General features: G+C 40.1%; 1 protein-coding gene across 1 annotated transcript in view; it reads right to left on the bottom strand.

Moving 5' to 3' along the window:
* DCHS2 (dachsous cadherin-related 2) overlaps window positions 1-17,844 on the bottom strand; it is a 104,399-nt gene that overhangs the window by 25,871 nt on the left and 60,684 nt on the right. The window contains exons 4-10 of the mRNA XM_058803703.1: window positions 15,635-15,871; window positions 13,297-14,316; window positions 11,299-11,921; window positions 10,956-11,055; window positions 5,409-5,566; window positions 3,483-4,317; window positions 2,326-2,565 (exon numbers count right to left, since the gene is read on the bottom strand). Of these exons, the coding sequence (XP_058659686.1) occupies window positions 2,326-2,565; window positions 3,483-4,317; window positions 5,409-5,566; window positions 10,956-11,055; window positions 11,299-11,921; window positions 13,297-14,316; window positions 15,635-15,871 (3,213 nt within the window). The remainder of the gene's footprint in view (window positions 1-2,325; window positions 2,566-3,482; window positions 4,318-5,408; window positions 5,567-10,955; window positions 11,056-11,298; window positions 11,922-13,296; window positions 14,317-15,634; window positions 15,872-17,844) is intronic.

The following is a 17,844-nucleotide window of genomic DNA, read 5'->3' as shown; positions in this document are numbered from 1 at the left end:
TTCTATTAACCTTTTAAGATTTTTTTCCTAAGGCTCCAGACATAAATATTGAACCACAGAGGTGCACATCAGATTAAAAGGAGACCTTGCCAAATGCTAGTTTGGTTTGCTAGTTTAGTCTTCTGCAAAGACCTACCTCAAGAAAAAACCCTGACCTATCTTAAATATGCTGCTGGTATCTTTGCTTTGTCATGTGTATTTTTCCAACATGCATATTTTCAAATGTTATTATCTTTTGCACTTCCATTTCCTGATGTTGAGCGTTCAGATGTCAGCTGGGTAGGGATAAGGGCATGGCAGGATCCCTAAAGGCTCCCAAATTAAGGCAACATAGAAATGCAGTAAGTGCAGGTGTTGTAATGTCCAGGGGGGAGGTAGCTGAACAAAAGTTTTCAGAGATATTCATGTGAAAGAAAACCATTCCAAAGTCAGAAGTTTTACTTGTGATTTCCTCAAAAAAAGACCCTCTTCCAGTCACAGAGAATGAAGAAGAAAGGAAAAGAAAAAAAGTTGATAATGACTGGTTCCTCCCAGTGGTCACTCAGGGAACATACAAAGAGAACAAAAAAGTGTGATGGGAGAAAGTTCTCCACTGAGACTATGCAAATATTAATGGGATGTGAACTGCAATTCAGAGTATGGAAAAACAAAAAAAAGGGACACCATGACAGGAGTCATTTTATTCCAAAACTGTGTTCCAAAAATGTAAGAAAATTGAGTAGCATTATATTTATATGACTCCTATACAAATCAAATTTTCTTACATTAGGAACATCACTTCAATATTAATTCGAAACAATAGTATGACACACCCACGACATGGGGCCAAATCATGCAAATGTAAGAAAAAGACCCAACAGAAGGACTGTGGTTACTGGAAAATGTACTTCAAAAAACTAGCAGGAAGGAACAATCAGCCACAACAGTGCTCCAGCCCAAAGTGTCTGCACAGGCAGGCACACACTGTGCCACCCAGTACACTTGGAATGCCCTTCCTCTCCACACTGCCAAGCCACCCTGACTCCCTCCCACTAGCTGCTCTGGAAAGCTCCTTTCTGCTGTATTTCCCACAAGATGTGAAGAAAATATAAGGGATGGAGAAGGAGGGAGAAGAATTCAAGTAAATTCTCAGTTGCCTCCTTTATCTTAGAACCTTTCTTCAAGTATCACCTTTTTTGTGATCCACAAAAGAAAGAAAATATTTGAAGAGTGAGATACAGAGGCAGACTACAGTACAGCTCAGCTGTTTTGGAGATCATAATAGACAGGGATACCTACACATTCCTAATTTCTAAATATTTTACATACTTGTGGGTAAATGCCTTTTTTATATAATACCTCTACTGAGCCCACATCAGCCTTTTGTAATCAATATGTATTCTACATTAAAATTACCAATCTTACTGAATGCATAAGATTATTTTGCTAACAAGTTCCATTATTTGTTTTTAAGATAGCACAATCTGACACAATTCTAAAGAAAGTACAGAAAGTGAACCCACAGTAAAAATTAGGTCATTCACAGAGCTGAGACTACCTTTGGGCCAAAGATGGCAGTATTGTAATATTTAACTCTCTTTCCAGATTTTATTATTTATCAAATAGACCTTGTATAAGTGCTCCAGCACACGGACTAACTAACATCATATGCTGTGCATTTTAGACAGTTCAAAAGAGCAGGTAGTTGAAGAACTGGAGGGAATTTTTTGTTGCTTAGCAGACTCTCTCAAGTTTAGTCCTTACATGTGATTCACTGAGGAGATGAACCATCCCCACATCTTATTTCTCCATTCTGTGTACTTTTGAAATGTATTGCATTAACACTCTATAGCATGTAAAAAGGCTCTTTAAAACCCGGAGCAGCTTCCACTATCCCTTCACAGCTCAAGCAGCTTGAAAATCTTGGATGACAGTGCCCCTCTCTGGTCAGAAAAGATAAGCGCACATTTGCAGGCTCTGTTACAAAACCAGGACTCTAGACTAACTGCTTTAAAACTATCCAAAATGTTCAGATATTAACTTTGAGTTGAATATTGTTTGCTGATTTATAACCAGAGAACATTGTCTTTCTTCATGTGAAATCTACAATATGCTGTGTCACACAAGAACACATTTTACATTTAATATATCCATCAGAGCTGAAGCTACCCAAAAGTGCAAGTCAGAATAGCTCCAAGCTCTAACTGAAGATTGAGAGTCTGAACCAAAACTCATATTTGGAAACTCAAAAGACATACATTACCTTGGGAAAAGCACAGCAGCTGTACACACAAGGCATCAAGATTCGATTGGTCTGTAAATTATGAGCAGGAGGACACAAATTACCTGCATCTCGGTCCACAGCCTCCACTCTTATGACAAACTCCCCTGGATCTCGGTTTTCAGGAACTGCAGTCTCATAAAGTTGCTTCAGGAATCCCGGGGCCTCATCATTCACATCAAGAACAATGATGGTTAGAACTTGTGTGGCAGAGAGAGCTGGGCTGCCATCATCAAGAGCCATGACTGTCAAACTGTAGCGCTCCTGAACCTCGCGGTCTAGAAACTGGGCTGTAGTTAAGAGTCCTAGTTTAAAGAAGAAAAGGTTTTAAAAAACTATCCTGCTCCAGGTTAGGATCCTAGCTGTTCCAGCACTCACAGCTCCAATGTAGCATCACTATGCCACTACTGCAAGGCTTCTGGACTTGCAGTCATTCATTACCTTTGATTCCCTCTACAGTGCTAATTGGCCCAGAAATACTGCCTTTGATATCCAGGGAAATTGGGATTCATGGAAAATTCAATAAGTTCAGAGATTGCTTTTTATTTAACTTTGGGCTTAACTTCTAAACTATATTTAACTTAAATATTTGTCTTCTTTTGCACATAAGTTATGCAGTTAGGAGCTCCACAAACCAGTGCAAGCTGCATCACCTAATAGATTCAAAATCAGAATGAGAACCAGAAAATACTACAAAAATTAAAGTGATATTAGCATTTGTGAGAGCATAGTATAATAGTTAGAAAGCAGAGAATTACAGAGAGCTGAAGAATGAAATTCATCAGCACTTTGAGCCTCCACTGAATATATTCCATCCACAGTATAATGCAGACTCTCTGATCTTAACTTTGCCTTTCTGCATGTGCATATATCGTAACGTACATGTGTGCACATGCTTTAAGTATGCATCATGCCAAAATCAGAATGAAGTATTTCACTGCTGCATTTTCTTCCCACCTTCCTCAATACACCATTGGAAGATGCCCCAGTACACCTACACAAGACAGTAACAGTGTTATGCCAAAATTTTTGAGCTGAGTCTCACAATGCTTGACAACTGTGCTCTGCACTGCTCTGCTCAAGGCAATTACCCCTGAGGACAATAAGTCACCCAGGCAGAGTGGCACACTAATGTGGTATTTCACCATTGTATGGTATGCACTCCCAAATGTTACTGTGAGAATCACAACACAAGGAACCCCAGAGAAGAGAAGTCATGTACCTGTGATTTTATCCAGTACAAATGCTTTGTTTTCATTGCCTGAAAGAATGTGATAAGTAACCTGTCCATTTGTTCCCTCATCAGGATCCTTTGCAACTATGTGGTGTACAAGGAAGCCCACCTCCACATCCTCCATGACATAGGAAAGAGGTGAAGACGTAAAACTGGGACTGTTGTCATTGATATCTAAAATAACAATTTTGACAGCCAGGGAATCCAGCCGACGATCAGTCAGGTTTATTGCCTGATCTTCTGCAAACACCGTCAAGATCACAGAACGAGTAATCTCCCTGTCCAGTGGAGAAGCTGTGGTCAAGGTGCCATACAAAGGGTGAATAAGAAATGGATTTTCACCTGTGTTACTTATTTCTAAGGAATACTCTATTTTGCTGTTCAGAAAACTGCCATCTCCATCCTTTGCATTGAATGTGTAAACTAGAGTGCCAACAGGTACATTTTCTTCTATGCCAATCACTACAAAGTCATCTTGAAAATGTGGGGAATGATCATTTTTATCTTCCACATCAATACTTAGGAAGACTGTGCTATTTTGTGGAGGATTATTATAATCCTTTATAATAACTTGCAAAAGAAAGTGTGAATCTGTTTCATAGTCAAGCTCCTTGGAAAGATAAAGGTCTCCTGTTAAGCTGTCTACTTCAAAATGAACATTATCATCTTTAGCAATACTGAAATGCAGTTTCCTGTTAAGTGCTAGATGGTTACTCAATGCCTTCAGAGAATCCAACACTTGTGCAGGTTTAAAATTTTCAGGTACGACAAAGTGCTTGAAGTTCTGAAAGAAGCCAGATCTCCCGTTGGGAAGTGGGATCACCTGCAAGCAAAACACAAGGATTGCAATATTTTCCCACTGTTATTATTAATATTGTAATGTGTAGTGGGCTGACCCTGGCTGGATGCCAGGTACCAGCAAAGCTGCTTTTTCACTCCTCTCTGCCACTGGACAGGGGACAGGAAACATAATGAAAGTTCATGAGCTGAGATAAGGACCAGGAGAGGTCACTCAGCAAATACCATCACAGCCAAAACAGACTAGAAATAGAGATATTAACTAAACTTATTGCTAACAAAATCAGAGCAGGATGAGAAGTACAATAAGAGCTTAAAATATATACCTTCTCTCCATCCCTCCCTCCTCCTCCAGGGGTGCAGGGAGACAGGGAATGGGGTTTACAATCAGTTCATCACCCGGTGTTTCTCCCGTTGCTCAGGGAGAGGAGTCCTTTAACTCTCTTTAATTGTAGGAACAGCATTTGCCTTGCCCGGACTGAAGCTACAAGCTATCCAAAATTAACCATCTTTAGGGTGACTTGAAAATAGCAGCCTCAATAACATTCAGCCTCTGACAAAGGAGTGCACAGTCGGCCTGGACAAAGCAGCTCCACTGTGGCTCAATGAACAGCAGGTGGCTGGCTATGGAATGAGCACATGCTGCATTTCACACTCCCATGAGGAGCCTGCCCCATATAAATCACCACAAAGAAATAAGATATCCTTATACAAAGTTCTAGAGACAGAATTTAGAAAAGAGAGCAACTTAGTGAAGGGAACAAATCTACTCTCTTCCCACTTTCAGTCCCACTTGATATTTTTCTCTCTGCCTACCTGGATATTTTCCTCCTATTTCCCAGTGTTTCCAATGATGTCCTAAAGCACAAGCATCATCTATTTGCAAGATGATCCCGAATGCTGCTGTGCATTCTTAACAAATCAAAATGATGTGCCCTCTCATTTCCTCCCTCAACAGAAAAACAGCTAAAGAAAATTACCATGAGACAAGGTGCTTACAATTTTGACCTTCTTCCTTTTTTCTGTCTATTTCCCAACCTTCTTCCAATTTTTTTTTTCTTCAAAGAAACTAAGCATTTAACATAATTGCTCTATCTGCACAAGGTAAATAAGTACCCGGATGTAAACAGCAGCATGGCCTTGAAGCGAAGGCATCCCCTGGTCCTTGGCTATCACCATCATTCTGTAGTCAGATCTCTCAGCATGTGACAGAGGCCGGGTTGTTCTTAACTCTCCACTGACAGCATCAATCTGGAAGTATCCTATATCCTCTTCTGTGGGGTAAAAATGGACATGTGTTATTGAAAATCAGTAACAGCTTGCCTCCATAGTACTGAACATTGTAATGAACAGTGAAAAAGAGCAGGACCCAGAGGATAGGAACTTGCAGCGCTCATTTGGATCTCTCTGGCTTTTTTGGTTCACCTCCTCTTCCTTCATTGAGTACTTACTTATTATAAACCACTTAATGTGGATTTAGAAAAATATGGAGAGAAACTCCATAGAGTACTAAAGCAACTGCCCAGTTTTGTACCAACTTTACTCACGCCAGCGGTGTGTGCATCAGGAGCGTGACAGACAGCCCAGGCCTGGTCCTCCTATTTCTAATCTTGCCAGACAGGGCCAGAGAAAGAATTAAGTCTTAGTCTCCAAAACTGGCATGAAGGGTAAAGTATTTCCTGTGACTCACAGATTACAGGGCCAGCAAAGAGCACTGTTGACCCCTATGATACGCCGTGACTGCAGCCATGCCACCTGCCCTCCCTGTGCTCTGTACCAGCAGCCAGATGGGGATAGCCACAATCTTACAGCAAGCTGTTGCAGAGCAACATGTGAATATTGGAAATTATGCTCATATCTTTCACCGAGGACTGGTGACACTCTAATAATAAGTGGCTTTTAATTAAAGTTATTACTTGCAGCCACATCATTTATTTGAGAGTTGCAAAGAATAATTTTACCACAGATTAATAAATAGCTCTTCTTGACTTAGAATTAGAGAATCATTTAAGTTGAAGAAAAGATCCTTAAGATGATCAAGTGGAACCTTTAACCCAATACTGCCAAATTCCCAAAACCAAGTCCCTAAGTACCATGCCTACATGTATTTTAAATACCTTTGGGGATGATGACTCCACTACCTCCCTAGGAAGCCTGCTCCAATGCTTGGCAAACAATTAAGTAAAGAAATTTTTCCAATCTAAACCTCCCTTGGGAAAAGAGACTGATACATAGCTCCCCCATGTTCAAGAAATAGAATACAAATTACTTTCAAATTTTAGTGGGAAATATCTACTACTCTGTATACATCACCAGAAACTGAGAAAATCACAATTGTTGTAAGTACTTCTCTCTTAGAATACTATCCAAACAGCTTTCTGTTATGTGAATTTTCAGTAAGGTGCGCTAGCAGGTTAAATAAAGTCCTGCAGCATAACAGCCACTACTACGTAAGCAACTGTGGAAAAATAAATTCAGTGCAGATGTAGCACACAAAACACACATAGCTATAGTTCCATAGACACCTAAGTGAGCATGAAGCTGTTTACGTTCTCCAAATCTGCACACTCAAATTAGTTAACTGCACATATAGATGTTCACTTTTGTATCCAATTATATCATCTGCAACTGTAAAATATTTGCACCTGTAACATTTGAAGAAAAAAAAAACATTTAGCAAACAAATTGGAAAACTGGGTTTTCACAACCAATAAATAGGAGTTTTTTCAACATTGTTCTGCTATTTTTGCATGAATATAGCTTTCTAATTCTCCATCAGTCCCTTCCGAGTTGAGTCTTGCTGTCTGGAACGTTACCACGAAAATTGCTAACAAAAGGAAACAATATATAAAGACAATTATATTGAATGAGACAGTCTTGCATTTTTCATTTTTCATGGTAGTTTCAAAATATTAATGCTATATCACTCTTTTCATAAATAGCTTTTGGTTTACTTTCCTGGTGTAGGTCCCAACAAGATGTCTACAGTCATAGATCTGCTACTTTGCTCCATACAATGTTTAATGACACAAAATCCCAGCTAGGCAAAAGTCATAGGACATATGAGAAACAGAACACAATGTGAATTGCATGCATATATTTTCAGTATTTTGCTAAAACTTGGAGTTACACTAAAAATCAGATATTGCATGAAATAGTTTTGTGCATATTTTGGTGGTAAAAAGTCTGAAAATATTGGAAAGAGACACTGTACAGAAGAAAAACCCCTTGGGACTTCCATTTTTTAAGTGTTTCATGTTTTCATTTTTTTATCTGATTACACATTATAAAGACAGTCAAAACTGAAATGCCTCATGTCTGGTTTTTTTGGTATTTTTGTCAATATATTTTTAAAATACTTTTATTTAATATTCCAAGTGTAGCCATTTGATTGAAATTCAGAAAAAAACTTTTACACTGGGAAAAAAGTTTAACACCTACACAGCATGTCAGTCATTGGTCTAAAAGCTCATGCTTGCTGCACTTCCACAAATATTTCCTTAGCTCTCATCTCCATAAGTTACCTGAATTAGACAACTGCTGCTTATATCGAACACTCTAAATATGTCCTTTTGCATCTGAGGGGAAAATGAAGGAAGTATATGAGAAATGGATAAGAAATAAGGAAAGTGGAAAGAGCAGATGAAGCATGGAACAGAAGAAAATTGACTCTCTCAAAAACTAGACTCCAATGGCTCCAGCCTCTTCTTGAGCTTGCAAAAGTAACCTGCCAATAAATATATATATTTTTACAATTAAATTTTTCAACTCTGCCTTGTCCAACTGTTGGCCAGACTTTCATTTACATGAGGTTCTCCAAAACTCAGACACTCTTTCAGCTCTGTGGTCTCAAAGATGTTCAGAGAAATTGTAGTTTAGAACCAATAAGAAAAAACCAATGGTGCCCTGAGAAATACCAAGCAATGCGTTGGTCTGAATTTTGGCTGGCTGAACATTCAGGCCTTACAGAAACTGGCATTTAGGCAAAATGGCCCAGAAAGCAGACAGAAAATAACACTAAAGATTTCTCAGAGATTAGTGACCTCAGCACACAGTCATAGTTAGCTATATGTATTTTTGAACAACTATTTCTTTCCTAGGCGTTAAAATACTTAGTGCCCGGACCATGTCCTTCTCCTTTGAGATCATGGACAAGTTGTTTCCTTTAATGGAAAAGAGGAAGGCAAGGCCATGGCGCCCAAAGAACCTGAACATGATGAGGGCTTGTGCAGAAATGCAGCCCTCTGCAAGTCTGTGAATGCTCCCTGCACGCTGCTTGCAAGTCATTCTGGAGAACAAGGACTTCTTCACAGACACGTAGACAGCACTTGCCAATTTGTGCATGTTAGCAGTGTAACTAGGCCTCTCTTGGCACTTGTGTAGTCAAGGGCTAATGTTGCATTCACATAATTGCTCCAAATATAACTGTAAAAGCCTCTGTCAATGCTAGACTCAACACACAAGGCAGTAGTTCCAGATGCCCTATAAACACACACTAATTTCTGTTATAAATGCTATACTATATCCTATTGATAGTCATAAAGAAGACCAGGCAACTAACTTTCTGACTGCCAGCATCACTAAGGAATAAAGAATACACACAGCTGGGATTAACTCCAAGTTAGTGATAACACAGAAGTGGAAGAAGGGTCATATGACCATCCACTTTGACGTATATACATTTTTAAAGCATGGTTTGCTTTGATTTTCTAGGAAGAGGAAGGGGCATTTTGAAGGAAACACTTCCCTCTAACCTAAAATTTAACTGGTGCATAAACCTCATAGTTCTTTTACAGATTTGCTCTCATGTATTTTGTTGGCATTTATCATTAACATTTCTACATAGCTCAATATATATTGCTCCTATCTTGAAATTTCTTTAAGATCTCAAGAACACTAAAAGTTACCCAGCAACATGTACAAGCTTAACAGCTGACACTGACACTCGCAGCTCTCCATGTTGCGTCAGCCCCATGACTGAAGAAGAGAGCACTGATCTGCATGGAGTTCTCTAATTAATCTGCTGTCTCTCTGTTTAACAAACATGGCTGTAAATCAGATCATGTTTCTTCTTCGTATTTAAGTGCTGAACAGTGTCCCAGAACAAGAAAATACTATTTTAAATATAAACCAGGCAGAAACTTCACCATGAAACAGAAGACCAGATGTTAAAGGTTGTGAGCCAACTAACAACAACAAAAATTAGTATCAGAGAAGCTCAGCTGTTTCTGGATTTGTTTATCAGAAAAATATCTAGTTCCAAGGCTGGGAGGGATTTTTAGTGGTGTTTTGCATTTGATGCAAAATGGGGGAGATGGAGTGTGTTTGCTGCTGTTTTTATGTTTTTGTTCTTTCCAGAGACAGCTTTTGCAAGACCAGTCATACTTTGTGTTGCTAGTAATTTTTATAATTTGAACTCTTACTTACTCCCCTCTGGGGGCTCTACAGTGAAGCCAGTAAAAAAATCCATTGTGCTGTTTGAAGGAAGGGGATATAGTTAGATACATGAACAGGCAGAGACCCCTGAAAAACACTTACTATTGCCTGGCCATCACTCTTCAAACAAAGGGTTGCACACTGCTCATCCCCTTTTCACAAGGGGGAACTTTTTTTGTGCAAAATATTCTTACTCACTATGCAGAAGTCTAAGATACCATCCAATTCCCTCTGGAATAGGCAGTCATTTCTATTCAAATTAAGGGAATGATGTTTTCTTGCTCCGATGAAACTGTAAAATCTACATGCAAATTACCATAGATTACGAATCCCAAGCTTAAAAAGTATCGATTACATAAAACTGGTAGAATAGAACAGAAACCAAACAAAAAAGAAATAGTCCTGTTCCTGGGAACTCTTACTGTTTTGAAGCAATAGTGAAGGAAAGCAGGAGGAACAGACCTGTTTTCCTTCCTGGTTATAGATGGAGTTCTCACATTTATGGAAGCATAGCAAGTGGTATGCAGCAAATCCAGACATCACATCTATGTCTCCTACAGTATTAATGTCCCAGTCCCACTCATGTTCTAACTTGGGACTGCTCTGTTATTAATTTCACTGCAAACAAAACTGGATCCTACCACTTACCCCAGAAGTGAACTATCACATGCAGGAATTCTAGGGAAAACTAAAGGGAAGTGTTTTTAAGGGGCCAGGCTATGTCAGGTTAACACACTGTTTAACAAAGGGTGAAACCCGAAATAAAAACCACAAACCTCATTGTTTGTCCAGATTATCTGCTGATCCCTCTGATCCCCGTCTCAGACCGTCACAAACTGTTATTTTAGCAGGAAAATTTTCAAATGGTCATGAGAAAAGGGAGTTCATTTTTCCTTTAAGATGTTAAACCGACTGAAATACTAAACTGTACAATAAAAGATCAGGGTCCTAGTCTTTTCTGAGAGCTGCTTGAACACTTTCTGGACAACCACAGAAGCAACCAAACCACATGAAAGATGGGGCAGAGGGCAAAGGGAGGAAACTCAGCTGCTTACACTTCCTTAAATACTTTGTAAGACACATGGTGGTGCTGATTCCTATTTACAAAGGCAGCTTTATTCTACCTGACACAAAATAAACATAAAATCTTGTATGATACATGGCTTTTCCAAAATGCTAGTTATTTTAATGTACCTTTTTGTATTAATTAACCCTTGAAATTCTTACCTGATTCTATTGAATATAAGACAACACTGTTGTTTCCAGAATCGAAGTCTTTTGCAAAGATGGTGGCAACAAGTGTCCCCGATGGCTGCCCTTCCAAAACCTGTCACCAAGCAGTTCATATATGATTTGAAATTATACACGGATAAAGTAATCTTAAAACAAATCCCTTGCCATAACACAAGAGTGTAGCTGCTGCACTACTTTCCATTTCAGTAATATTTAGAGTGTGCAATGAGCATTTCAGGAGATAGTTAAACAACAGAGTTCCAGCAACCCTCTGTCACAGTCTGCATAGAACACTAACTCGAACATCTTTACTATGGCAAACTCAGAGATCAGAAACCAAAAGGGATTCCAGTGCACACGTGAACAGAGTTAGGCTCGTGCAACCCTTTAGATCTGGCAGCGTGCAGCGCCCCGGTTTGGGAGGACCCGCAGTGCGCAGTGCGGCCGCGGGGTGGCGCTGCACGGTGCCCTGCCCCACCTGCCAGCACAGCGCCCCCTGCGGGAAGCGCGGTGCTGTGCCCTGCCCCATCTGCCAGCACAGCGCCCCCTGCGGGAAGCGCGGTGCTGTGCCCTGCCCCACCTGCCAGCACAGCGCCCCCTGCGGGAAGCGCGGTGCTGTGCCCCGCCCCACCTGTCGGCGCAGCGCCCCCTGCGGGAAGCGCGGTGCTGTGCCCCGCCCCACCTGTCGGCGCAGCGCCCCCTGCGGGAAGCGCGGTGCTGTGCCCCGCCCCACCTGTCGGCGCAGCGCCCCCTGCGGGAAGCGCGGTGCTGTGCCCCGCCCCACCTGTCGGCGCAGTGCCCCCTGTGGGAAGCGCGGTGCGTGGTCATTGCGGTCGCGCACGGTGATGTGCACAGCGGCCGTGGCACTGCGCCGGGGCCGCCCTGCGTCCGTCACCAGCACCCGCAGCTCGTGGTGCACCTGCTCCTCGTGGTCCAGCGCCACCCAGTTTATTATTTCACCTGACGGCCAAAGAAAAGAGGGGAGAAATAGAGTTAGGTGTTTACTGTGTGCTAGCACTCGTCTTAGTGTGTCCAATTATGATTTAATGTGAAATAATGATAAGTGCCCTCTGATACACCTGATCATCGACATGAAAACCTCAGCTTTCCAAACCCCATCCTGCAGAAACGTTCTGTCAATCACAGTTTTGCATATGCACTTCAGTGTCCTATTGACACATTTTACTGTACACTGTGTGCCTCAGAGCAAAGGCATCAAACAGTATGAACCAAAGTGCTGACCTTCCAAAGAAATCCATCTGGCCTTCACCACACTCCAGGACAGATAATACATGAGCACAGGGGTTTAAGTGCTGACAAGGGGCCTTTATTAATTATGTGCATTAATCATAAACACTTACGTCTCCCATACATTCTGGTAAACCCAGCAAATAAATCTGACCGATATTCTCCCTGTCTGCTTAGCCATACCCAATACAGCCAGAGATTTGTGGTTGACCAAAGCTTATCACACAGGTAACCACATGGTTTTTAAAACGTTCTTGGTTAACTCCTAGTATTCTGTTTGCCTGTAAAGTTCCATAAGTGTACTCAAAAGCTGTTTTTATTTTGAGGTTCATACAGAGAAATTCTGGAAAAGCCTTTTCACTCCCCATGGGGACTGGACATCTGGAAATAGGAATTTTAAACAGCAGATCATCGCTTCCTACATAGCATTTTGCAAAACTGGATTATTTACGGTGCCTGTATCCCTTGAAGAATTCCCTTCCTTTAGGCTCTCCATGTTCTGGTCTCTGGTGTTATACTGTGTAGACATAACCCCTCTTACTTGAGGCATTTGGGACTCACTGCAGAGTACATCCTATGCTGTGAAAAATTTCTCTTAGCCAATTTGACTTCTTTGATGCCATGTACAACATGAACTCAGTTTTGATGTCAGTTACAGAACCATTCACAAGTATTTTAAATCACTTTGTCTAACTTCATAAGTACATTTATAGTTACTTATGGCTGATTTGTACTTTTCAACTTTTCAACTCTACTTGATCACAGGCAAAAATTTTTCTCATATGAACTATTGAAGATATAACTTAAAACTTCTTCTTTTAATTTGTTTCAGCCAAACACCAAAACTTATGACCAAGTGACCTGAACAAATTCATGAAAAAAATTCCTAAGGGCCAGTCCATTCTTCATGAAAATATATTGGGTTTATTTCATTCCCCAAATTGTGACACTCTGAGTTAAAATATTCATATATCAACCCAAAAGATCCACAGCAGTTTCTGGAAGCTTTATACTTTACTTCCATACCCTTAGGGAAGGCTGCTTTCCAAAAGTAATATTAGGCAGATTACAAATCATAAAATGCTACCTGTGTTGGAATTCATCTTGAAATACTTTCCATCAGACAAGAGGAAATAGGAAAGCTGTCCATTTCTTCCTGAGTCTTTGTCAACAGCTCTAATGGTGCCAACCACACCACTGGGAATCAGATTTTCTTCAATTTCAAAGAAGTAGCTCTCACGCAAAAACATGGGAGAATGATCATTTTCATCCAGGACGTTAACTATTATAGATGTACTTGCATTTTGCCTAAGGTTTGCATCCTCAGACGTGCTGACCAAGGCTCTAAAACTCAGCATCTGTGCGCATTCATAGTTCAAGTGTTTCCGAAGATAAATCCAGCCAGTATCAGAGCTGATTCCAAATGCAACGGAATCAGTGCTAGGCTCTAAGGAATACGTCAGATTGGAGGTATCACTGTGTGTATCAAGGGAGTGGGCTTGAACCTGAAGGATTTGGGCACCTGGAGATGTAGCTTCACTGACTTCTACTTGATATACCAAGCTTTGGAAGACCAAAGTAGGGCCCATCTTCTGCTCTTCAATAACCACTGTCAACATCAGCAAGGAAGTCAGAGGAGGACTCCCGCCGTCTTCGGCTGCTATGTGTAGAGTATATTCCTGCTGCTTTTCCGCCACCACTCTCCTGGTAAGGTTTACCACTCCGAGACTTGGATCAATGCTAAATGCATCTGACTGCTTGTTTGCAATACTGTATTTGATTGCCCCATTTAGGCCACTGTCTTTGTCTTCTGCATGAGCAATGTAGACAGCAGTGCCAGGAGGCTGGGTATGTGAGATGGTTACCTTATCAGATTTGGAAAGAAACACAGGGGGGTTGTCATTGATGTCTGTCACAGATATGTTGACTTGAGTGCTGCTGTAGATGGGGGAGTCACCCAGCTGAGATTGAACAGTGAGCACCACAACAGACTGAGCTTCATGGTCAAGCTGTTTCTTGGTGCGGATAATGCCAAACTGGGGGTCGATAGAGAACTTCCCATGCGGATCACCGGAGCAAATTCTGTAAGAAACCCCTTCTATAGAATCTAGAAATGGAAACAGCAACAAAAAGTGTAACAAAAAAAAAATGGAAGTGATAACATAAACATTGGCAAGAACATCTGGGGAGAATGCATGCTGTTAAATTCAATGGAATAAATGTAAGCTACACAGATGTTTGACATTCTTGAACTTTTTATGCTTCCTTCTTCCCATCCCTGGAGCCCTTCAGTAAAATATGAATCCATACGGTTTGTCCACTTCTGCACTCTTTGATTTTCATCACACTGGTATTATAAAACTCCATAGAGAAAAATCACATAATAGCCTCTTGTTTCTCCCTGATCTAAAATACAGAAAAAACACACCTATAAATTAGTCTTGTGGCAGCAATTTCACTACACACAGGCATTCATTACAGCAAGGAACGAAACAGGTGGCAGTTCCCTGAAAAAAAATGTATTTTAACAAACTTGCTGTTCATGGGTGACCATCAGATGCTACCTTAAGAACAAGCTGTCTAAAGATTCAGGCTTTCTATCAAGGCCACACAGTGGGTGCTATCTCCACTCTGAGGACAGTTCTTCCCAAAAGAAAGAAATGGGAGGACCTAACTAATGACGCTTGTACGAAACCTTGCCATCTAGCACCTTACATTTAGAGATGCATCATCAGGCTGTTATGTGGACTCACAAGTCCCACTGCTCTGCATAGGAACCAAGTATGTACAGCTCTCAGGACAGGGCTCTTTATGACCAAGGACTGTCAGGAGCTAATCCATTTCCATTTAGAAATGATAACAAAACCAGATGGATTAAATATATTTTCCAAAGGTCCTGCAAACATTCATCTGGACTTCTTCACTTCATTTGAGACAATGTGGGGTTGTGTTTGGTTGGTTGGTTCTGGTTTAGTTTTTTGAGGGGTGGCCAGGAGCACTTCTTGCAGATCCTCAAAAACTCCTGAATACTCTCTGATTTTAAGTATTGCTCTGAAATTTGCCCTGCATGGCTAACACTTTAACCTGAGTTAAAGTCCGTCACACTTACTTAAACTTTCACAGCATGCTTCCTATCTCCTCATTTACAATTATAGAAATCCATCAGGAAGAAAATGGAGGCCATTGCCAATCTCTGTGGACCACCAAGGAGAGTACCAGAAATCTCCAACTGTTCTAAAGAGTATCCCAATAAATCAGCCATTACACCAGTTGCTGTAAATACCAAAGATAAATTCTATTTTATGCTTGACAAACTGAATTAATAACACAGAGGTTTATGGGAAAAAAAAAATAATCTACAGCTATTTCCAGTTAATGGCCACAACAAAAATACAATATAATCTCTGACTGAGAACGTGACTTACTTGGAGGCCCTCTGGCCTTTACAGTGCCAATCACGCTGTCTTCAGGTGCATCTTCTGGAACAGAAAAGCTATACCAGGATCTCTCAAATATGGCAGGGGCCAAAACAGTCTGAAGGACATTTACTGTGACAGCTGCATTGCTGGCAGAGGGAAGGCCACCCCCATCCCGTGCAGAAACAGTCAGGAAGAATGCAGAATGTGCCAGGTGGCCAAGAGCTGAGGTCAGGTAAATAATTCCTGAGAGTACACAGAAATAAAATAGCACTTAAGAGAGATGTAAGATAAAATTCAGCAGGTTGTCAAAATAGTTTCAACATGTATTGCTACTCTAAGAGAAGGTCAGACCATGTAGAAAAAAATCAGCACTCCCAATTCAACTTTTGAGAGCCAAGCTCTTTTCATACTATGTGATCTTTACCGTTCACTGAGCCACTGAAAGACAGCAAGTTCTGTTTCAAAACACCGTATCCATAATTGTAATTTAGAAACATTTTAGAAAATCTAATTTTAGACTCAGTTAAATCTTTAACAGTGCTAAATTTTACTACTACTACTTAGTCAATACCAATTTGGAAATGCATCTGGGTGGAAAACAAGTATTGTTTCAGAAGATTAATTTATCTCTGCAAATGGTAAAGTTAATGTTATTTCAAACATGATGTAGAGACACTCCACTTAAGTTAGTCATGAAATAAAACATACACACAAAAGGAGTCAAAGTTCCAAAATATACATCTTAGGAGCAGGGGCTCCGTGGAAAGTATTTGGAAAGAAATCGCCTGCAGTCTGATCACAATTTTCTGTCAAAATACCCCTTAATAGTGAATTCTAAGGTCCATTGAATTTGCAAGCTGCTAACAATTACATTTTATATGAACTTTATTAAGTAATTATTTGAAAAGAAAATACAATGTCCAGTCCCAAAATACAGCACTTTGGAAGTACATTCCTCAGAATAATCTATTTGTGAAGTAAATTTTTCAACATGAAAATGAAGATGAAAGGTTACCAAATGCAAGAAAATTTTTCTTAGCTATGAGTGTGTCAAACTAAATATACACTAAATGCTAGAATCACAGTGTGTTAAGTAGTAAAACTGCAGTAAACTCAAGTAATTCAACTAACAGGGACAATCTTTTTCATACCTATAGATATTTTTAAGAAATCACCTAGTTTTTTTGTAGAAGCTGGTGAAGACACAGAAGGTCTGGCAGCTCAGTAAAACCAAACCTTTAAACTTTGGGCTACCTTTATAATTTCCTGGCTGTCAAGACAAATTTAGTGGGGATGATATCTGCCATTCAAGTTGGCCATTTAGTGGTTAGACAGGGTAAAACTAGAGTTTGCTCAAAGTGCCTTAGGAGAATCAAGGGATGATTCAATAAGAATATATCTTCTCAGAATTTAGGGTGAATTTTCTACAATCCATTTTTAAACAGAATAATGGAAAAGAAATAAAATTCTTATAAATACTCAAATGTGCATGCAGTATACTTTCCAAATATACTGCCAGGACACTATAATAAACTGTCTTGACATGCTTAAAATGAAGTAAAAGGGTCTTCAGGATCAAGGGAAAACACTTTTCACCAACAAAAGGGAAGCTTATTCTAGTGTGACAAACCACACTAAAAGCTCAGCAGTGATACATACAGATAGATTCAGGGTTCAGTACTGATTCAGCTTCTTTGCTAATCAGATGCAACTTAGAATTACAACTGATGCAATTCTAAGAAACAACCTTATTTTGGCTTTTAAATTTTTTTTTCTTCTGATGGTTGAGTTCTATGATTACTTCAGCAGCTCAACAAAGTAGTCCTTCAAGGACATAGACTTCTGGTATTTCCTGAGGTAATCTGAGCAATAATAGCTTGGTGGAAAAAGGGGTTTAACTATATTTCTCCAGAGGATAAACATGTACACATGGATTTTTAACTTAATTTCTGCCCAATTAATTTAAACCAATCAAATGGGCTGCATGTTACCAATTTTCCAACTGGATATTTTTCTATTGACAAGGATATATATATGTCCTTCTCATTTTAGATACTTCAAGAGTAATGTGGGAACTGGAAAACTTCTACAGAAAAGCATCAAACTGAAAATCTTACTCTCAGAGCAGAAACTAAAGACTCCAGAACATCCTTTAGCAAAGGGTGGAGCAAACAGAGCTCCACTCCAGGAGCTCTGAAGACCTGTTGAACAGAAAT

The sequence above is a fragment of the Ammospiza caudacuta genome, chromosome 4 (assembly GCF_027887145.1).
Source record: "Ammospiza caudacuta isolate bAmmCau1 chromosome 4, bAmmCau1.pri, whole genome shotgun sequence".
NCBI lineage: Eukaryota > Metazoa > Chordata > Aves > Passeriformes > Passerellidae > Ammospiza > Ammospiza caudacuta.
The sequence above is the reverse complement of the archived record's forward strand: the minus strand, read 5'-3'. Positions and strand labels throughout refer to the sequence as shown.